Below are 23,117 nucleotides of genomic sequence, written 5' to 3'. Positions count from 1 at the left end.
TAGTGCGCTCATGAGATACAGCTTTAAGATGTGACAGGATAAGGATGTGTTGTCAGCAGCTAGAAGACAACCAGTGGCATTAGCTCTGTACAATTTGTCAGGTGATTAGTAATGCTGATGAAGACTGTGTTGTGTTCAAAAAGTGAGTAAGAGGAACTTAAGTTGAGCAGAAATACATTTTCTATCCAAATTTTTATTTATTGCTTAATAGTCGCAGATGACCATGTCAACACAGTTAGATACAAAGTGGCTAATGATCCCACATTATCTCCCAACACGGAGGCATCCTAAGGGCTGCAAAATAAAAGCATGTGTGGTCTCCTGAGATGGTAAAATACACTGTAGATTGCATATTTCTCTACAGTTTGTGTAGCCTATCATCTTTTCAGCTTATTTCATCTTAAAAAGCAGATGTGGAATGGTTATGTCAGAGGTTGAGGTTGACCAGCAGAGGTTGAGTACTATGTCCTGTTAAAGTTAAACTCACTTCTGAATTTTCACATTTACGTATCTTTTGTGAAAAAGTTCAAATGAAACAATTTTTTTTTTTGCATCCTGAAAGTTTATGTGCAATAGAAGCTTTTAAAAAAATCTGTGAGCATGTATTTCAGTTATATGTAATAAAGCTCTTTGCTACAATAATTCTAGATTAACATCCCTTTATAGATACAGGACAAGACGCTTATAATCGCCATAATATAATACACTATACACATCAATCAGCTTCATATATCAAAACTATTGAGCTTTCAGTGTCCTCCAAAAAGACGCTTGCATTTTCCGAGGCCAGCAGGAGGCAGTCTTGTTTAGCAGGAGATGATGAGGGCATCAAGAGACTGCTGACTGTGTGTCTTTTCCAAAGGTCTACCAGAAGACAGAATCTCACAAGCAGTAAGTTCATGATAGAGGGCATTGAGCACCTCCAGAATATGGGCCTTGCCTGTGTTAAAAACAGAACAGATGTGATATTTCTGAGGAAGTCACATGACAGGCCATTCAGTTTATTTCCATTTAACTCCCTCCCACAAGTAACTGTAAATTTTCATGGTTTCATGTCACAAGAGTTGTATTGATTTCATTGGGTGTGTGAGGTCTACTAACCGTGCTGCGGGTCGCTGCAAGACTCCAGAGTGCTGAGCAAGATTTTCCCGAGAGACCTCCGTGAGACGTTCTGAAATCAGCAGAGAGCCAGATGACAGAATCAGGTGCTTAACAGCCACTTTCATGAGAAAACTGCATCTTGTAACTGCAAAGCTTTCACATATGTTTGACAAGGGATAGTGCAAACACAAAAGAATGTACAAAAACCTCAACAGCACAAAGCTGCCTTTTATTTTGAAAACATTCCCAAGTTAATGTCCATGTGGAGAATTTGCCTGTAGCAAGGAAAATGCTTTCTGTTTGTTTTCCTATTTGATATCTGACCAGAACAAATTAATTCCAGTGCGCCATCAGTGGATATCTCTCAACTATCAACCCTGCAAATGATTTTCATTACTTTGAAATTCAGTTCACATGATGGATTGAATGCTTGTTTGCAAGATTTTCCTGCCTTAAAATGAATTAAAAATATTTGAATATCCTTACAAAGTCAAAACGTCCTTTCTAAATTTATCTCAACAATTAAAAAACCAAAACCTTGTGACTAACCAGGTCTCTGAGCTGCTGGAGAAGCTGCAGGATGTCCACGAGCTTCTCCTCCACCAGAGACAGACGGACCCTCTCTGTCTCCAGCATCTGCAGCTCCATCTGAAGCAGCTCAGTCTCCTCAGCCTTCTGCTGCAGCTCCTGCATCAGGGAGTCCTTCATCTGGAAGACATGGCACAAGAACCAGTTACTCCTGGCATCAGAATCAAGAATCACATTGTGAGTTCATCTTAGAAGAACATCTGGTCTTTGAAGACATCCTTAAATATAAGGACTTTCATTAACACTGATTTGGTATTAAAGCATTTTCAATGGCAAGACAACGAATGGAAAAATTGCAGTTAAAATTATTATATATTACAAGTAATGAATGAACATGTCACCCAGTACAACAATGAGGCTAACTAACAACTTTTTATTTTAGGTCTGTAGACCTCCAGTGCTTTTGATCCACAAGATGTGAGACCACTTCTTTGTTGGTTTTGTACTTAATTAATTATGTCCAAAACTAACAAAGAACTAAGGTTAATTATGGAGTTCCACAGGGTTCAGTGCTAGGACCAATTCTGTTTACATTATACGTGCTTCCCTTAGGCAGCATCATTAGAAGACATAGCATACATTTACACTGCTTTGCTGATGACACCCAGCTCTATCTGTGCATGAAGCCAGATAACACACACCAATTAGTTAAACTGCAGGAATGTCTTAAAGACATAAAGACCTGGATGGCCGCTAAATTTCTGCTTCTTAATTCAGATCAAACTGAGGTTATTGTACTCGGCCCTGAAAATCTTAGAAATATGGTATCTAAGCAGATTCTTACTCTGGATGGCATTACCTTGGCCTCCAGTAACGCTGTGAGGAACCTTGGAGTTGTTTTTGACCAGGACATGTCCTTCAATGCACATATTAAACAAATATGTAAGACTGCGTTCTTCCATTTGCGCAACATCTCTAAAATGAGAAATATCCTGTCTCAGAGTGACGCTGAAAAAACTAGTTCATGCATTTATTACTTCCAGGCTGGACGACTGTAATTCATTATTATCAGGATGTCCAAAAAACTCACTGAAAAGCCTTCAGCTAATCCAAAATGCTGCAGCAAGAGTCCTGACAGGGACTAGAAAGAGAGAGCAGATTTCTCATGTATTGGCTTCCCTTCATTGGCTTCCTGTTAAATTGAATTAAAAATCTTGCTCCTCACATACAAGGTCTTGAATAATCAGGTCCAATAATGACCTTATAGTACCATTTCACCCCATTACAGCACTTTACAGTATTTAAAAGTAGAATGGGAGGCAGAGCATTCAGTTTTCTATGGAACCAGCTTTCAGTTTGGATTCAGGAGACAGACACTATCTCTACTTTCAAGATTAGGCTTTAGCATTTCTTCTTCAGCCACCTTTCTCACTCACTATGTGCTAATACACTTCTCTGCATTGGATCATACTTGCTATTAATCTCTGGCTCTCTTCCACAGCATGTCTTTATCCTACAACTGTAACTGTAAATACATTAAAATTCAACCCATTTTTGTAGGTTTCTGTAAGAAATGTTAGTCCCTGCAGTGCACCTTTACGTCATGGTGTATTGAAGGACAAAGGTCTCACCCCACACATCCTGCTCATAAACAAAGCCTCGCTGTCAGGACTTTGTTTGGTTTGAACTTTTCCTCTCTGAGTGCTGAGATGTTCTGGGAACACATTACATCACGGTTCCCCTTCTGCCTGTCTTCCTGTGTTGTGAAAATACCACTCGACTGTGACGAGAGGGCTTTAAATTCATTATATTTTTTTAAGTGTCATGGAGCAACAAAGAGGGGAGTGTTTCTGTGGTCGGCTCCAGTGGCAAACAGCTGCAAACACACCCACACCCAGAAAGAGGGAGGCGTGTCTGTGTGTGGGACGGCCTGGTGGTTTGGTTAGGTGGAACAAATTTCCCACGTGTGGGACTAATAAAGGTTATCTTATCTTAAGTTGAAGGATTGTAGCATTAGCTGTGGTTTAGCCTATGAAGACCTCCACTTTCAGAAGAACCTTTAGCAGTCATCTCTAATCTAGTTTCACACCGTGCAGAGCCACAAAAAGGCTTGGGATTGAAGGCAAGCAGAACAATATCAATAACAGAACCTTTCATAGAAATAGATCCAACAGAGGGCAGGTGGCACCACAGAAACCCACCCTAGGGTGAGGAATGACAGAGTTGGGTTGTACCTGGTCCATGTTTATCTCAGCCTGGCTTTCCTTCAGCTCCAGCTGCTTATGCAACCTGGTCACTCTCTCAAGGAGCTCCAACACAGCACTGCAGCTCTCTTCGCTTCTCGAGCTCCCGAAATTAGACATTAACTTTTTGAATGCCTTGTCCTCGCACCTTATTAAGGAACATATAATAGAAGATGGAAAGTCAGTCAGACCGACCCACAAACTGTATACAAGAGACGGACATGGACACTGTGACATCACCTTTTGGATTGTGGACCTTTTTTTTTTTTAGCATTGCCATGATTGAATAAGGTTGGATTTTCCTGAAAACTCCAGAGGAGCATTTACTGTCAATTACAATATAACTATGATGTTGTTTTAACTGTCTGTTTAATTTAAATAGAACCAAACAGAAAATCATTCATTCATGATGAATAGAAAGTAGTGACTAGCAATGTTTACTGAGGTAACAGATTAAGACTTCCATAATCTAACTTATTCCTGCAATCAGATATATGATATATTTTATGATAACATGAACATGCAATACCTTTCCCCACAGCAGGATAGCCTGGCTAAGATCCTCTTCACCTCATCCACTTGTCTCTGTTGATCTCCAGTCCACTTGTCATCTTCTTCGTCAGAGGCTGCCTGGCCCTCCACTGACCGAAACAGCTGCTCCTCCACTGGACAATACATACAGTACATAATTGTTATCATCATCATCATCATCACCAACTGTTATTGCGATCATTGCAAAGGGTATTAGCCAGAGGTCTTCATTAACAAAAATTAATTGTACAGTGCCCCCCCCCACTCTTAGCAAGTACCTGCCAGCAGTAGACTGTGAGGGTTCTCTCTCTAATATTGCTGAGTTAAGCTTCCAGTATAAATATATATGTTAGTTGGTGCTACAGGTACAAGTGAATTAAAATGTGGTGTAGTTTGTTGCCTCAAAACAACATAGGCGTGTATAAGCATATTTAATGAATATGATGACCACTTCAAAATGGGGTAAGTATTACCTTACCTGCAAGCTCAGTATTTATTTTGCTTAGACTTGCATTGAAGCTCATACATGAGTGGCTAGTATCAGAAAAAACATTCTGTACTTTAATATTCAATATTGTCTTACTCTTGTCTGGAGTCGTTACAGCACATCCTGTCGGGGAACAGCGGTCGTGCTGGGTATCCAGGCAGCATCTCTGTCCTGGCCTGCTGCTGACACTCAGCTGCTGCTCTGCACTGGTGCTGCCTGGGAGTTGTAGTTTCGACACTTCTGACCTGAAAGAAAGCGCTGCGAGTTCAGCATTTTTTTTTGCAAATATAGTCACATGTGCTGCTGCATGTAAGCTGACAGTGGCCAAAGGGGCTAAAACCGCTCGTCACATTTGCACAGATGAGAAAAGTTCCGTCCAAACCAATTGCCAACATCAAAGAGAACATATCATGTAACACAAGGGAGTGTGTATTACGCCACATCTACAACCGCCATGATAATTTTATGGAGGCCTGTGATGCTGTACGCCAAATCTGGGTGGGGTAATTGAAGCCAGACATTGTATCTTTAAGGCATTTTTACAGTAAAGTGGGTCAGTGGTAGAGAGCCACTCTAAGTGTGCAGGAGTTAGCAGGAGTTTGCAAGATGTGAGGTAAAGCATGCAAGACTTGTAAGTGCAACGTTTCTTTTGATCTGCAGAGGAGAAGATGTGTAAGACCTTTAGTGTATATTTCACATATTTCCTCATGTCATGATCACATTCAAACATTCCCTCCTGAAAAAAAAAAAGACTGAGGCTGAGTTTGGGCGGATCAATCGTTCTGTAATGGTTTGAATTTTCTAGGCTTCTTCTGCTGTCTGCTCTTTTGTGTTGGGGGAAATCCGATAGGGGGCCTTCATAAATCACAGAATAAGTGTTTCCAGATGATGATGTCTTGCCCAAGAAAAAAAAAGCAGAGAGAAAATCTCGGAAAGAGTTTCAGCAGCCTAACTCTCTGAAAAAACAATTAATTTTTTTAAGAGTCACAGAGAACTCATGCTTATATCCTGTTGGCACAAGGCAAACCCTGCTGTAAGATGACATTATGCTCTGCATCTGTGGATTACTCTAGCTTTGTGCAACACTGGAGAGAAACCACTGAAGTCACTTGTTAACTTTAGCAAGATTTCAGGCAATCAATCAGAGAGTCGTGTTTAAGTTATAGAGGGCGCCACGTTGGAAGAAAGAAGGAGCAGCTGTAGTCACACCAGCACAGACAAGAACACACACAAAATTCAACTGGTTGCTGTGGAGACACTCGGACTCTTAAGCAAAACGGTGGAAGGCTTTTTCAAATACAGGCTTCATGTGACTGATTGCACTTTAATTGGCAACGGTTAAAGGGAGGCTAACAGTAGGCCACAGCCGCAGGATCAGGACTTTGATGTTAATATAGTCAGCTAGCAGGCTGCATCCACAAACTACCCATATAACATGCACCGACATCAATATCTCCTATTTAAGTAACTAAGTAACATAGTGATACTGATACTAGTGGAAGTAAGGCTTAACAGGCAGCTAGCTGCAACTGCTTGTGAGGACATTTGTCAATAAAAAGGAGACACCCTACACTCTATCTGAATTGAGTTACTAAAAAAAAAAAAAAAAAAAAAAAAAAAAAAAAAAAATTATATATATATATATATATATATATATAAATTAGGGGTGCAACGATACACAAAATTCACGGTTCGATTCGATACTTTGGTGTCACGGTTCGATATTTTTTCGATACAAAAAAAATGTTCATGCCTTTTTAATTTGTCATTTATTAAAATTATAAATATATATTTTAACTCAAAAGTACAGTTTTTAAATTTATTGTTGCTGAAACAAAAGTAATTAAAAAAATAAATATATCTCAGGGCTCTCAAAATTTCAAAATCCCTGGTAGCCCTTCGGGCAGGGGCTCTTCAGTTTTTGGTAGCCCAAAATAAATTTAAGTAGCCCGAATAAAAAAGAGAGCAATTTTTTGATTGATGTTTTGTTTCCTTTATAATATTATACATTAAAGTATAATATTGTAAAGGAAACAAAACATTAATCAAAAAATTGTTGAAAAACAAATTACAACATTGTATAAAAATTACAATCATCAACTCAAATACTTGGTTCTAATTGAACAGAAATTTCTATGAACTGAAAGATATTGCAGACTGAGCAATAATGCATTTCTTGCATTTCTCATGGGTTCTAATGGGGGCTTTCTTAAAATGACTGGTCCCAGTAACAAAGGCGCTTGTCGACTCAGAAATCGAGAGAAAACCAACAACACACCCGGCAGAACATTATGTTATTTACACGGGTGCACATAAGTGGTCCGCATGTGCGCATTCGCTGTCAAAATAAAAGACGCACCAGATAAGAAGTTGCAACGCGCGTTTGCGTCCATATAAAAAGAACTGTTTTTGTCCGCTAGAGTGGAATTTTCACAGCACATTCTGCACCACATCTCTGTGCGTTCATCATTTGTTTGAAGCCAGCTCACCTCCTGCAACCACTTTTCCGAGAATACGCGCTTCTTTTGTGGTTCGGACTCCTTCTGACATTTCTTTGGAGGTGGAGGAACACCAAAGTAATTGCTTAAAGGAGCTTCTTCGACATCTTTAAGAGTTCTAAACAAATGTCTGTCCTCCTCCTGAAAATCTTATGTACGCAAACACGCGTTGCAACTTCTTATCTTGTGCGCGTTTTTTATTTTGACAGCGAATGCGCACCTGCGGACCACTTATGTGCAGCCCTGGTTATTTAGCTCGTCATATTGCAGCCACAGAAATTATTTTGTCCATGAAACCATAAAGCTGCACTTTCTTTTTGCCTTATAGTCTGATTTGTCATAACTTTTCCGTTTTGTGGTAAGCTTTTCTTTGGCTGTCACTTCTTCACCCTGACCTGTCTTATTTGGCTCAGCAGAACTGAAATATATATCCTGCTGCTTTTACACACGCACTCACATAACGCTCAGCGATTCTCTGCGCGATCAACCTCTCACATGTTTAAGCTGCGGGAGATTTCACTTGTCATGTTTGCATAGTAAGCTAACGATTGATAAGACGATGTCAGAGGAATTGGTGCGCAAATTATCATCACTCACAGATCAGTGCTGTTGCTCTCTATACACAGTTCGCAGGATTGCAAAGTGAAAGCAAAAAAACAAGCGCAAATTCAAACGCGATTTCAATATGTCACATATTGACAGTGGCTCACCGATGCCAATGACATAATTACCCAGCTACATTTCCGAAAGAATGCAAAAGCATTGACATATATTTTTCCTTCCTACAATAGCCCGACGGGCAGGGCAGAGATAGATTTTGGTAGCCTGACTGGAAAAATCGCTAGCCCCGGGACGTCGGGCTAGCGATTTTGCAAGCCCTGTATCTGATTGAGGAATCACTCATCTTTGGAAAAGAGAGTTTATTACAGAGAAATGTCTCTTTCCAAAATAAAAGCTATACTATACGCTTCTTCTGGGCTATGTTCTCAGCAGCATATTGTAGCGGGTCAGGGCAGTTATGTTTTGTTTATGTTGCCATAGTGACGGGTGACGCCCTCTCGCTGCGACGGTGTGTCCTTCCGGGGTCAGAGGGCGCCCTGTGTGTTGTTGTTGTTGTTGCTGCTGTGCGGTTGCCGCGCTGAGCAGTTAGCTAGCGGCAGTGTTCTTCTGCAGATGTCAATAAACGGCTGTGCTCCCTGGCTAGCTCACGGGAAGCAAGACCAAACGACACCTCCGTCTCCTCCTTGTCTGAGCTCGCCACATTGGTGTCAGAAGTGGGATGATGGTGGCACCCCATGTTCTGACCCGAGTGACTTTTCCCCCGCCGGTCGTGACCGGCCGGTGCGCCGTCAGAAGGCACCTGGACATTTGCAGGACTTTGTGTGGGGTAATGGGGTCGTCGGGGACGACTGACCCCTTAGGTGGGGGCTATGTAGCGGGTCAGGGCTGTTCGGGGTTCTGTTTGTACAGTTATGTTTTGTTTATGTTGCCATAGTGACGGGTGACGCCCTCTCGCTGCGACGGTGTGTCCTTCCGGGGTCAGAGGGCGCCCTGTGTGGTGTTGTTGTTGTTGCTGTGCGGTTGCCGCGCTGAGCAGTTAGCTAGCGGCAGTGTTCTTCTGCAGATGTCAATAAACGGCTGTGCTCCCTGGCTAGCTCACGGGAAGCAAGACCAAACGACACCTCCGTCTCCACCTTGTCTGAGCTCGCCACAATATTAAACATATCAGGTCCCCATAAGGAGAATCATGTGCTAACAGCTGTCTAAATGACTCGGCTAAAGTTAGTAGCATGCTTGTTGTTTTTGTCTTTCCACTAGGATGATGTCGGCGTAAATGTGCAGTCATATTCGTTGTGTTCCCACTAGTGCTGTCAGCGTTAATCTCGTTGAAATGACGTTAACGCCACAACACGGCAATCTCCTTTAACGAGCTACCCCTGATCGCCCCGTGCGTGGAGCTAGACGGCCAACACGTTAACGAGCTAACTGCGCTAACACTAGTTCCCACCCATGTAATTGAGCATTGCGTGGCACATCCAACATACATGCTTATACTTTAGTCCATGACGCGCTTACCTTCAGGGTCATACGTCACATGAAAACCAAAATAATTCCAAACGCCAGATCTGAATGAGGGTGGGGGAGGTTCAGTTTGCCATGTTGCAAGGAGAGCTTAACTTCTGTCTCGCTGGCTTGCCCTGCGCTCTTCCTTCTGACGATGCTGTCTGTGTTGAGCGCTCAGTGGATCTGCGCTCAACAGTGCAGCCTAGGCGGAGTAGTCGAACGCAGATTCACTGAGTGCTCAACACAGACAGCATCGTCAGAAGGAAAGTTGATAAAATAAATTACAAATTTTGTATTGTTCGATACATATGCGTACCGAACCGAAAGCACTGTATCGAACGGTTCAATATTGATATGAGTATCGTTGCACCCCTAATATATATATATATATATATATATACATACATACATACATACATACATACATATACACACACACACACACACACACACACACACATACATACATAAATAAATAATAGTACTGCCATAGTAGCTTCATTTTCAACTCTGGAGGTTACTGCCTTGTTTCCCAACATTGAGGTTGTCTGCTGTGTCCTGACTGTTCGCCTGTCCCTCTTCTCTGTTTCCCCAACTTTTGTTTACTTCACTTAGTTTGCATCTGCATCTACGTGTGCCTTTTCAGGCGATTTATTCTGTTTAAAGAAAGCTTCCATCACATGTTTTGACAGTGTTTGGTGGTGGCAGTGCTGAATGTGGGAATTCCAACTGGATGAGTAGAGACACCTGAAAGGAGTCCAGGCAGACGTCCCAGATAGTGGTTAGTCTGTGGGATGCAGCAGACATAGTCAAAATTTGATCAGCAATTATTCTTGTCAATCGGCCAGCATGGATGTGTCTGACCTGCCAAAATGAAAAATAACTATTAATGTGTTTTGTTGAGAGGCAGAGAAGGAAAAAAAAGATGCTGCAGATTTTATTATACAGCACTGTGCGAAGGTTTTGAGGCATTTTTTTTTTTTATTTCTTCAGACTTTATTGGGATTTTTTTCTTAAGCAGTACTTCTCCAGACTTTCTGAAGCTGTTTCATTGTTTTTCTTTTGACACCGTTTTTCACTCATTTCAGTCAATTGCTCTGAAAATGGTGAGGTACAATGTTGTTGTTTTTTTACTTCTGTTTTGTTAAGCCACTTAACACTGATCTGTCCATCATTAAAACATAAAAAGGTAACAAAGTCAAAGGATGAATCAGTGTTGTATCTAAGAAAACTGTTAATAGCCTGTCACAAAACACATCATTTGTTTCCATTTCTTTAGGTGAATCAATAAAACATGCCAAAGACAACACAGTTAGACAGAAATAACATGGTTTGGACCAACAAGGAGATTCTCAAAGAGCTATTAGTTGAAAATTTGGAATCTCTCAATATGGTGTGCACCATCCTTATAAGAATCCAGTGTGGATAACAGTAGAAGGCCAAGAAGAAGAATCAGCACTAAAAAACAAACAAACAAAAACTATCTACAGTAGATGAACAATATCCAAAAGTCTTGTCTGTAAGAAGTAGCTACAAACACCTGATATAGGAACCGAGAGACACATTTGGCCCTTTGGTTGATCCATCTACTGTTCACTGAAGCCTCACTGTGGTCTCAGTGACAGTTAAGAAACAAAGAGAAGAGCTGAGGTATACAAAACTGCACAAGGACTGGACTGAAAATAAGCTGTAACCAATTTTATAGCGTAATGAACTCATATTTGAAATTTTTGGTTCAAATCATCGTCATCAGTATGTCTGGAGGAGGTCAGGAGAGAGTGTCTACAGGCATCTATAAAGCTAGCAATAGAGTTCAGGCTGTATTGATGAATAAAGGTGGTCATACCAAATACTGATGTATTTTGCTAGTAAAAATTTTCCTAGTAAAATAAAAAACAATAAGTGGTAACGTGCTCAAGATGTGTGAACAGTATTGCATGTGGGGAAATTCCAGTGTTTGAAAAAACAATTTCACCTCATATATTTATTTCATCTTAAGAAATATTATTGGGCTGGCAGTCATTTGCAGAGATGGTCAGTAACAATTTCAAAAAGCATTACTGTTGTTTACTATAACTAAACGAATCTACAGTATGTTCTTGGCAGTGAAAAGGCTGACCATTTACTACTGCACCGGTACCCAACAGCAGGAAGCAAATGTCCAAACTGACAGTGCATGGCACCTACATTCATGTCAAACCAAGACACCTCTCCCACTTGCTGTTCAAAATGTAGGTTTATAAGAGGCAGCGAGTCAAATGAAAGTTGGCTTAAATGGAGTGGAAAGTGGTGTGTTGCAGACAGAGGATGAATTGAGGGCCTGTACCAAGGCCCAGTAAAACACAATAAGGATTAATTTGAACTATCAATCACACAAAGCTGCTCTAGAAGGACAAAAATCTGGGGCACATGTCCCCTTTAAGAATAGCTTTTTTGTCACTTCATAAGAAAAAAGGAGAAAACAGAAACAAACTGAGGTCGTGGGTATGGTATAAATCAGCTGGAGAATCAAGGCAGAATTTAGTCATGTACATCTGCTGGAAACTTAAAACAGACTTTATCATTTTGGAGGAAGTACTCTACAAGCGGGACCGATAGAGAGGCTGATCAATTTCTCCTTCTCACTCTCTTTTACCAGATTCATGTATCAAAAAGCACTTTCTGGTTGATCTCTAGCCAAAATGAAATTTAGACCTGGAACGAGCTCATAATGTTAATGTGGGAAATTCAATAAAGTACATGTATGTGCCAGGAGCAACAAATGCATTTATAGAGCTACATGTATTATTGATTTGATATTGACAGTGAAAAATGCTCTTTTGTTGGAATATAATATACCCTAATTATCATTGATCCCTAAAGACACACACACACACAAAGAGTTTTACTGTGCTATGTCATGACTTTTGTAATTAATAGCATCCTGCACTGTATTAGCAAAAGCTGAAAGCCATTCTTTCGGCTGGTGGGAGGTAGTCCAGCTGCTTGTTGTTAGAGCCAGGACACCCAGAGTCCTCCCTGTGTTTATTACAGCATGGCGCTGAAGTGAACTTTTCATCAACATAACCTCCCCTCCCCCATCATCGTCGACCTGCCTCCACTCCCACGAGAGCAGTTTCCCTTTTTCAGGTGTCATCAGTCAATGACAGTCCGCTTTCCCTGCAGGTTAAAACTGAGGGCACACTGTAAACCTGAGCTTGCACTTGAAGTTTGTCAGTTGTCGATGCCCTGCAGCTTGACAGGGAAAGGCGAGGGGGCTTTGTTTACATAGCTGACGGTTATTAATCAAGTCCTCTTGGGCTGCCCAACAATGTGCTGGTTTCTGGGATACAAATAAAGCACTTCTAGGGATCAGATTATTGTTTTGCTCTAGCTGAGAACTTAATCCAAAAACTAATGGCTGTAACATTTACAGAGGGTGGTTAAACTTTCCTTAGCAAGCAAAGTGCAAAGAAACCTCTAAAGTCAAACAAACGACGGTATTAAAAGCAGAGGGAAGTTTAAAGGGAGAGAAGTCCAGTGAGGGTGGGTGGCGCACGCCTATAAGATATTTTGTGTGCCATGTTTTTCTGCTGATGTCAGCATACCTCCAAACCAGAGAGAACAGGGCAGCACTTCAGCGTGAAAATGAGTCCACTTGGCAGTGTGGGGCTTTGAAGGCTGCTCAAGAACTACAGCGAGATAGCAACAGCAGAATGCCACAGGTCCCAGACATCCCCAAGTGTGTTTTCCACATTATTTAAAGGGTAGGAAAGCCATGGCAGCACCTGCTCCCCACAATGTTGCAGCTCTAGAGCTGAGGCAGATAAATGGTATGCTAGACCCTCCTCTTCTTTCTGCTCTCAGGCACCATACAGAGAGCATGAAAGGGCCAGGAGATTATGCCTCCCTTGGGGCCTGGCTTCAGATGGCCTGAGGTTAGAAGAAGCCAGCAAATGAAAGTGAGTGAGTTTTAAACTTGCACATGTAGTACGCATGTGCTTGGTATGCTTGCTAGAAATCCCTGGACTTTATAAAGTGAGACACCTGGATCTACATGACTATTAAAGGTCAAGAAGTTTTGAATAAAAAGCAGCCAAAGTTCACTTTTAATGACTTATTTGCACTCTCTGCTTCATGTCTTTTCTCTGGGACTCGAAACTAATGAACACATCTGTCCCTCTCACTTTCGTCCCTTGCAAAAGTGTCCGTCATTTCATGAACAAACAGCTGAGTGTTTGCTTCTTCCTCCAGATGGTAAGCTTTCCTCCCCCCCCTCATCTCATTTTGTTCCTCTCGCTGTGCTTCCCATTGTCTAGTATGTCTGGCCCACAGAGCTCTACACACTGCAGTGACTGATTTAAGCTCAGTTTGACTCCTGGAACTAAAGAGCACGAACTGAACCAAAAGTAACAAATTTATATCATTGCAGCTGCACCAAGACTTCTCCAGAGATGTGCTTGATCAAGTCCTCCTGAGGGTGTGGTTCCCACTTGAATCTCAGCCTCTGCTCTGTTCTCGCATTCAATCCAAAGTAATGGCAGACATGTTATGCAACAACACCCACGTAACGATGAGCACATTGGACCTCTGCTGGGATACTGATGGAAAGTTGAGAAGGGATTTTTCTAGAAAAGAAACTTGTATATCACTGAATGCTAAAAAAAGAACACATGAAGGAAAAGTTATAAGAAAGCCTAATAAAGGAAAAGGCTACTTTTTCTGAAATGCGTATTGGCTTCGTTACCATGGATAATATTAGAAAGACTGGTATTCGCTCTCATGACCATTCACTGCATAAATGGTAAGTGGCCTGCATTTGTATAGCACTTTTCTAGTCCATAGGACCCCAAAGCGCTTTACACTACATTCAGTCATTCACCCATTCACACACACACATTCACACACTGGCAATGGCAAGCTACATTGTAGCCACAGCTGCCCTGGGGTGCACTGACAGAGGCGAGGCTGCCGGACACAGGCGCCACCGGGCCCTCTGACCACCACCAGTAGGCAAACTGGTTAGTATCTTGCCCAAGGATATTTGGCATGCAGCCAGGATGCAGCCTAGGATCGAACCACCGACCTTCTGATTAGTGGCTGACCTGGGGCCCGTTCTTCGTACCTCGCTAAGTAAGTTAGCTGGATTAGATTGTTGACGATTTCGCGTGATCCTGGATCGTTCGGTTCCCCGAAGCTCATCCGGGACTTGCTGTCATAGCAACAGAGCCGTAAGCGTAAACCTGCTCGGGAGCAGGTTTACTTTATGTAAACAGGATTAGATCGCGGCCACGCAGGTATGTCCGCTTCATTTATACGAAAGCAACAGCGATATTCCACCACTGTTTCACCATAAATAAATAACATCAATGTAACTAAAGATAATGCAGCACCTGATCCTTTTATTGATGTCACACAGATACATACAGGTCATATCCTAAAAAAGGGAAATGTACTATTAACATTCTATTACATGTATGTGATTATTACAGATGTAATTCATATTTCAGAGTAGTAATTGTAAATTACTTCGTGTAATCAAGATGAGAGACCACGGCTATAAAAGCCAAGGTGGATTTGGGAAGCCTGTCGCAGCCATGTCCTGTCCGTTTACGCGAGCCACCCATTGCGGAAGGTGCAAGATTGATAAGGAGAGTCCTCAGAATTCAGCGTATATTGCGGGACAGACAGGATCCTTTAGCTCAGCGCGACAGTGTGCTCATTGAGAGATATCGATTTCCCCGTGAGGGTATTATTTACTTAACCAACTTGTTGACGAGGGGGTGCAGGACCACCACCTGTCTTTTTTTCCTCTGCCCTTTTCTTGGTTGCTGTTATGAACAAACAAACAGATTATTTCAGGGTCTCTTTCCAAGAGACAAAAAGCAATATAAGTGATAAATATTACCATTCTATAGAATATTCTTATATTTCACTTTTACTTGTTCCCATGTTCTAGTGGGTCCTGTTGTGGCTCTAATGTGAAAGAGGATATAATATAACAATATAATATAATGTAATATAATATTGGATAATATAGTGTAATATAATAAATCTACCCTACCGCCTACTGGTGTTGGCCAGAGGGGCCGATGGCGCGATATGGCAGCCTCGCTTCTATCAGTCTGCCCCAGGGCAGCTGTGGCTACAACCGTAGCTGCCTCCACCAGTGTGTGAATGTGAGAGTGACTGAATAGTGGCATTGTAAAGCGCTTTGGGTGCCTTGAAAAGCGCTATATAAATCCAATATATTATTATTATTATTATTAAATTACTTACGAGTTTAATTTGTCAGCAACTTTCTGCCAGCCCTCTCTCCTTGCTTTTGCAGCCTTTGCAGTGTTCCCTTGCGTTCTGATTTAACTCTGAAACTCCTGAAATCCCTCACTCAGGAGTTCTTGCTCTGCTGCCGAAAAATACCGAGCCGAGCGCACTCCTTCGACATTTTCGCCGACCAATCAGAGGGTTGCCGATCACTGTTTCTGCTATCGATGTGTATCCCCTTTTACGGCACCCAGTGATCGCACATTACTTCATCCAGCTGTACTAATCGTCAACAGCAGGTGTGTTCGGGGAACCGGATTAGCGAGCTCACGGTTAGCGTGATGGTTTGGTCTTGGATGTTTCATTTGATCTTGGATGTAGTAAGCGACGTACGAAGCACAGGCCCCTGCTCTGCCACCTGAGCTACAGCCACCCCAAGTACCCAAGAGATAACTAAGCTCAGCATACCATGCAAAACAAAATGTAACGTATTGGCTAATATGTTGCTGTGTTTCCCACAGATTGTTAGCATTAAACAGCTAGCGGTAAGCTTACAACATTGTTGATGTTTATTGTACTAATATATGTTTATTGTATTAAAATAGTATCTATATTATAATATTAAAACAAAATAATGTTTTTTTTAGATATTTCCCTCTGTGTACACTGGTTACCCTTTGCTAAGCTAACTTGCACTTGGTTTCATTCCATTGTTCTAAAGCTAGACAGTAACTTTAATATAATCACAAGTATTTTTGAGAGCAGCAATTTTTTTTAATGGCTTTTGGTAGAAAACTGAAAGAAAACAGATTTCTTTGGTAATTGTCATCACTGATAATAACAAGCAGCTATTTCTGGTTTGATTTTACCACACTTATAATAAGGTCCATTATAAACGTAGTGGTTTTGAAAGAGATGCCATCAAGCATGCCCTATTGGTTTTAAATCTATAACTGGGCAGTGACTATTCATTAGTATATTTCTACCATTTTCTAGGAAAAAAACAATCACAGTCATTGTAAAACCCAACAACAACCCCCCCCCCCCCCCCAAAAAAAAAAAAACAAAACTGACATGACAAAAAAAAAAAAAAAAAAAAAAAAAATTGTTAAACTACTGAAAAAGTGTATTTATTTTAGCTCATTTCTCTATTAAGGACTTCCTCCAGAACGCTGCCTAAAGGAATGGCAGCAAATTCTGATAAAAGTAAATAAACACAGGTGTAATTAGTATGTAAAAAGAATGTGCAGAGTCAATCAAGGATGAAGAATTGATGAATTAGTGGAACAATTTATTATTACTTATTATCTTTGACTGTGGAAAGCTGGTAGTCTTAGTTAGTCAAACGTTTTTTTTTTTTTTAAATTGGTGGATTAATGCTTAGAAGGATGTGCGTTTTACATTTTCTCAGGTAAATTTCCTGCTTATTATACAAAATATGGCTGATCAACCCTTTCACCTGATCAGACTGTAAACCCATCTTACTATGAGAAGTTTCTCATAGTAAAATCTCCTCAAATATCCTCATCTTTATAAGCTTTCTTCAAACTCAAAGCAGTCTAAAAAAAATCAGTTGTTGCCCTGTCAAGTTAAGGTGAACACTATAAGGATTCATCATCATAAGGATGTGTGATTATCTGGTTCTAAATTGCTTCTGCTGTACCTTTCCTACGGCTCTGTAGCAGAATCTCTGAAAATCCAGCAGCGTCAGAGATAATCTTATTACTTGTCACAGCATTTTAGAAATAAGCCGTGGGGATAAAGTTATAGTCAATCATTTCAAAGACCTATTTTGCCTGTCAAAACATATCATCTGTGATATTTCAGACAGCAAATTGAAAGAATCATGATTTTATTTTAAAGAAACATCATTTTGATGAAAGACATAAAAGAGCACCAGAAAGTTCTCACATGTTTCTTCTTACTGTGTCCTTGGATATATTGTGAGCGAGCAAGCTTTGAGGCTTTCGTTGAGAATAGGGGCTTGGTTGCTAAGTTCCATAGGTTGGGGGTGCCTATGTGCTATTGCTCATGTGGGAGCAGAGTGAAAGAAGTGAACAAAGATTGATGAGAACGGTCAGTCTGTTCAGGCTCCTACTCAATGGAACTCTCTCTCGCCTTTGTGTTATTGAATTATTCGCCATTAGGGCATCAATGGAGGGGCAGTGAAAAGCCTTTGAAACACAGTGTGCATATATTAGCAGTGTTTAGGGTTAAAAAAGGAAGGGCACCTTGGCTGCTAAAAGTGATTTTACCTATATATGCAGGTAGGAGTGAAGACTTTAATCATACAGCTCTGGTTGTCCATGACGCTATAATAGCAGCATTATGTAGACATTACAAGCATTTAGAGACATCTGCCAGACCTGCAGACTTGATTACATGGTTGCAGTGGGGACAACAGACCCAGAGATAAACATTAAACCAAAGGCTTTGTACTTTAAAAGTGCAATTACACCCTTACTTCCACCAAAATGAATAGTTCCCAACAGTAGTGGAGCTCAGGCAAGACTGACCTGCCACACACGAAGCCTCATTCAATAAACTCAAACACAACAAGACTGAAAATTGGAATAGTAAGGCCACATCAAGCCTTTATAAATAGCATGGGAGAGCTTTCCAGGCATGAAGCCAGAGGTAAATAGAGTCATTTCAACCTACTGTAGGAGGAATTATAATTCGTTATGGTTGATTCTCGCCACAAAGGCCTTTCTAATGCAATAACGTGCCAAAACAAGCCCTTGCTTCTCATGACACTTGCTATGCTGGGGGTTTAACAGCTGGTTGAACCTAGCAGAAAGGCTTATGTCTAGTCTACGCGCTCTCTCTATAAACATGTAGTGTCATCACCCCACATCTTTATGTAAAGGTACAAAGATACACTGAGTCATTTCTAGTTAAAAAAAAAAACCAAGAGAATTTGACCAGCTGTTAAATCTTGACCATCCAGCTCAGAACAACAATGCATTAAATGCGCCTTGAGGCGACTTTTGTTGTGATTTGGCGCTATATAAATAAAATTGAATTGAATTGAATTGAATTAAATGACATGCATTTTTGTTTTGGCAGATTTTCTGGAAATATATTTATGTTTGTATGATAATCATCAGTTTACCCTCCACAATAAATCTAATAAACTTGTACCAATTGGTGATGCCAACCATGGTGAAACTGCTTCTCCAATCTCCTGGTGGATGTGCTTGCCAGCTTGTGAGCTATGCTACTAATTTTCTTCATCACTAATGTCATTTCAAAAAGATGGGGAAAAAAAAAACTTCTGTAACTCGAATACATTGTGTGTTTTCTTTTGTTTTGTTTTTTAAACAGTGGACTGCCATTAAAGAAAACTTTTCCAAATAAATGACACAGACTACAAACACAACTGAGTTTTTTTTCTTTCCATCTATTAAGAATCTGTGAAGGTTTTGTATGTGATAGAACCACAATGAGCAAAACTGCATTGTGCAGGTAAATCTAATGAGGGGTATGCATGAATGCAGTCAGCCATTGTAGAAGCAAACTCAGACCTTATGTTTTTGCTTCCCCTGTTCTAATGACTGCCAAGAACTGAAGCAATGACAAAGAAACAGGCCACCAAGAAAATGTAAATGCAGGATATGAGAAATTAAAGATGCGGCAAATGTTTTATAAAGGAATAAATGTCATTAAGATGTTTTTTTACAGACTGAAGACTGCGTTCTGGTAAAAAATAGAACTAGTGTTTGGGAATAACAGTACGTCAGAAAGTAAGTTAACTGTTCCAAGCAACTGCTATCACTACAATAAGTAGTTAATATAAAACCAATAGTAGTTCAGTCAACATGGTGCAGGATCGAGTCTTGACAAAATTCTATACTCCAACCCAAACATTAAAATACTGCTGTTTGCTCAGACTTAAATGCTACATGTGAAGCTGAGAGTTTTCACCTGTAGTAGAGGAGCTCTGATTCCAGCTGAAGGATGTGTCTCTGCAGTGCTGATACATGATTTGCCTTTGCCTCCAGTTCCTTCACTTTACCCAGCCCGCTGAGCAGCGCCTGTCGGGCCTCCTCCACCTTCCTTCTCATGGCCACCTGCTCCCTCTTCAGTGCCCTGTTGCAGTCCTCCAACGCAGCCACAGTCTCTTTAGAGCTCCACAGTTCCTGCTCCAGTCTCTGATTACAACGCATGGCTTCCTCCACCTGCCGATCTTGCGAGCTACGCAGCAGCTCTATTTCGTGGATTATGTTCTGTAAGCTTTTCAGGTTGGTGTTGGCCATTTTTTTCTGCATGGCTTGCTTCTGGTGAGCGACAAAACAGCCTTCGTCTGCTTTGTGTTTGGAGTGGCTTTTCCACAGTCCGACCTGAATCGAAACAAATGAAATAACTGAGATATTCCCATAACTTACTAAAACATGACTAAGCAGGTCTTGCATTTGTAGGAAACCATAAAGAAGTGTTGTTTTAATAGATTGCGAAAATGAATAACTCCTTTGGGCTGCGAGGCTGTGAAAAACATCTCTTGGTGTTAAGGTGTCAGCAATCATATATCTAAAACCAACTTGCTCTTGTGCTGTATGTGCTATCAGAATATGAAATATGTGGGTTTTGGAAATTGTTGTTCCAAGTCTCCCCAATCCCTGTACCAATAAACAAACATTTTAACTGGCACATATCAAAATAAAAACCAGGAATGTAATGTTTCTCTTGAAAACTAGTATCAGGATTACATCTCATCGTGATTTGTTGACAGCTGTTTATGAGTTTCTCACCCTTTATAAAGGGTTGCTAAGCTTGAATTCATTTCTTAATGAATAAATGAGATGTGAAATTGTATAAGCTATAGGTTGCCAAGTTGGTCTCTTTTCCCCTGTGGCAGAGTGTTCCCCATCCCTGACTGATTTTTTTGAAGGTCGTCTCTTCCTGTTAAACAGTTGTTTAAACCTCTGGTTATGGATCGTCTGATCATTGCAGTTCTCTCTCTAATGTTGTAGGGTCTTTACAATTTAAACAGTGACAACTGTTGCTGTGAAGTGGTACTCTATAAATATAAATGAATTTATTTTAAACTTGACTAGCTTTTTAACTTCGTCTAGCAGACATTTTAGTTTAATGCTAATGTATTTTGCTTTTCATTAAAACCTTATGAATGCTTACAACTGCAGAGGAGCTGCTTGAACCTGTTAGGAGGTCCAGATTGAACCCCTCCTATGACCATCTGAATATGAACCCTTTCTCCAGCCCTGCCAAGTCCTCATAAGCCCTGTGCAAACAAGCCTGTAAAGCTGAAACAACATGTGTCTTAGCTGGTGCTAATTCATAAAGTCTGACAATGGACCCATCCATAACACCGGCCAGGAAACAAACTCACAATTTAGGACTCAGTCGACATTTACTGGTCACTGTTCCTAATGAATGAAATTGTCCAAAGTATCGAAGGGGGCTGAGTCTGTGGCTTTTGGGGGGTTTTCTGGGGAGTGAGACCACAGGAGACATGTTCATATTTCCTGCAGGAGAAACCAGAAAAATGGGATCTGCTTTCTTGTCAGTAATTAGTTGTTAGAAATTATGTATTAACAATTTCAAAGTCACGAATAACTACTTCCTAGCGTTGGTCCCCTCAGTAAAGCTTGGGCCCCAGCAGCACTCCTGTTCTTTTACAAAAGGCCTATGGACGCATATTGCATATTTTTATGGGCTTGGAAGATCCAAGTGAAAGATATTACATCCTAAAAATTACACTATATGGACAGACAGAGTATTTAAAATCCCGCTTCTCACCTGCAGAGCCAAACAGCGGGCATCACTGCTCTGAAGTGCGGCTCGCATGTCCTCGATCAACTCCCTCAAACTCGCATTCTCATCCTCCAGTTTGGCTATTCGATCCTCCGCTTCCTCCAGGGCCACGATCTCCTCGTAGCACTCCCGGGTGCAGGAGCCAAGCCTGCAGCCGGAGGCGTGCCGCCCCTCCGGGAGAGGAGAGGGGCCGCTGCTCGCTCCCACAGACAACAGCTTCTCTCGGCGCTTCAGCGGGCTCCTCAAGCGGATCTGAGTCTCTATGTGCTCGCTGTCCATCCCGACCAGCAGCCGGCCGTTCTCATACTGGCAGCCAGCCTTAGTGCTGAAATACCCGCACAGTTTGGCGTGGAACTGTCTGAAAGTGAGTTCGCTGGGCAAATTGTCTAAAACGTCGACGCATTCTGTGTCCTCCGAGTCTTTGTCCAGTCCCAAAACTTCACACAGGATGTTAAACTCCTCCACGGGGATTTTGCCTGCACCTTGATAGTCCATGTGGTGGAAAATCTCCTGCAGATACTGATCCAACCCGGTGGCCAAAACAATAATCTCGTTCTCCACTCCCCGGTCCAGTCCGTAATGGTAAGCCAGGGTGCTGACTATCCATTGTGTCCTGCGCGCTGGTCGGCTGTATGGATCAACGGAGTCTATCGCATCCATCATTTCTACTGAGCAAAGTCATATTTCCTCGAACTGAACTGGAGTTGCTGTGTTTCTCCTCGCAGCATCCCGTGTGCGTTTCGTTTCTCGCTCTGCGCGAAAACCTGGAGCACAGTGGCGCAGCTCGAAACGAGGCGTGTGTTGAGCCCGAGCAGATTTGAATTTAGCACTGCCCCCAAAATCCACAACAAGGGGTCCCAAACAGCGCTCAGCAATGCAGCTCCAACACTCCGCGTATTATAACGGCCTCCAACTGCCGTGCGTCTGACTGTAATTGGCACCAGGTGTGTAAACTTTTCTCATTCACTTGGGTTAGACTTTGTTAAGATGTAAGGCGCCCCAGAGACTTACAGCCCGTGCTGCATAATGTCTTTTATTTTAAGCTGAAGAAAATTCCACTCCATGGTCTGTGTGCAGGGAAAACACACTCTTCTATGGGGGGGTTTGTACTTTTTGCACCTTGCTTTGTGCAAGATGTAATGCGTGAGCTCGGTCTGTGGAGTTACATTTTTGTTCTGTAGTTATCTTCTGTACTTTTCCCTGTTGATTTTCATTTTATTTTAAGTGCTGGTACCCTGAAAAATCGCATCTACTTACATGTAAGCCTGTTGATCCTCCCAATAAGTGAGCTATTAATATATTTAATGTCCACCAAGTCACCCAGCATCAAAGGTTAGAGCTAGGGACGGGACTTCAGGTTCGGTAAACACCTGCCTCTTCTTCTAATCCCAAATTTAAAAGCTTGTAACAAATAAAATAAAATAAAATAAATACTGCAATGGCAAAGTGTGTGAGACTCAATTTGAAAGGCCGAGCGTATTAGCAAAATTTAGCAATATCCACAAATTTATCATTTAATGGGAAAGAGAGCTTGATAAACTATTAGAAAAAAACATACTGATCAAGCTCAGAATGTTATGCTATAACATTTTTCATATTTTTCATGGGTTTTTTGCATGTTTTCCAGTAACACACTTAAAATGCTGA

General features: G+C 41.3%; 1 protein-coding gene across 1 annotated transcript; it reads right to left on the bottom strand.

Annotated features, from left to right (window-relative positions):
* Window positions 1-177: 177 nt before the first annotated feature.
* On the bottom strand, window positions 178-22,396 carry efcc1 (EF-hand and coiled-coil domain containing 1). Its single transcript, XM_086291222.1, has 8 exons — window positions 21,456-22,396; window positions 19,623-20,038; window positions 4,987-5,135; window positions 4,402-4,537; window positions 3,864-4,020; window positions 1,651-1,809; window positions 1,102-1,171; window positions 178-940 (listed from the first exon to the last, which is right to left on the bottom strand). Exons 1-8 carry the CDS (start codon window positions 22,131-22,133, stop codon window positions 807-809), a joined length of 1,899 nt encoding a protein of 632 aa, XP_086147348.1. The 5' UTR covers window positions 22,134-22,396; the 3' UTR covers window positions 178-806.
* Window positions 22,397-23,117: the final 721 nt, after the last annotated feature.

Source organism: Aulonocara sp. 'chitande type north' Nkhata Bay, linkage group LG5, assembly GCF_057382095.1.
Source record: "Aulonocara sp. 'chitande type north' Nkhata Bay isolate Kocher_YH1m ecotype deep benthic linkage group LG5, A_spYH_male_GT1.1, whole genome shotgun sequence".
NCBI classification, from domain to species: Eukaryota; Metazoa; Chordata; class Actinopteri; order Cichliformes; family Cichlidae; genus Aulonocara; species Aulonocara sp. 'chitande type north' Nkhata Bay.
The sequence above is the reverse complement of the archived record's forward strand: the minus strand, read 5'-3'. Positions and strand labels throughout refer to the sequence as shown.

Coding starts and splice junctions, on each gene's coding strand:
- efcc1 (XM_086291222.1), bottom strand. CDS start 22,133: ATGATGGATGCGATAGACTCCGTTGATCCATACAGCCGACCAGCGCGC. Junction 5,136..19,622: donor TCAGAGCTCCTCTACTACAG/GTGAAAACTCTC, acceptor GCTTTCTTTCAG/GTCAGAAGTGTCGAAACTAC. Junction 4,538..4,986: donor TGTAACGACTCCAGACAAGA/GTAAGACAATAT, acceptor TGTATTGTCCAG/TGGAGGAGCAGCTGTTTCGG.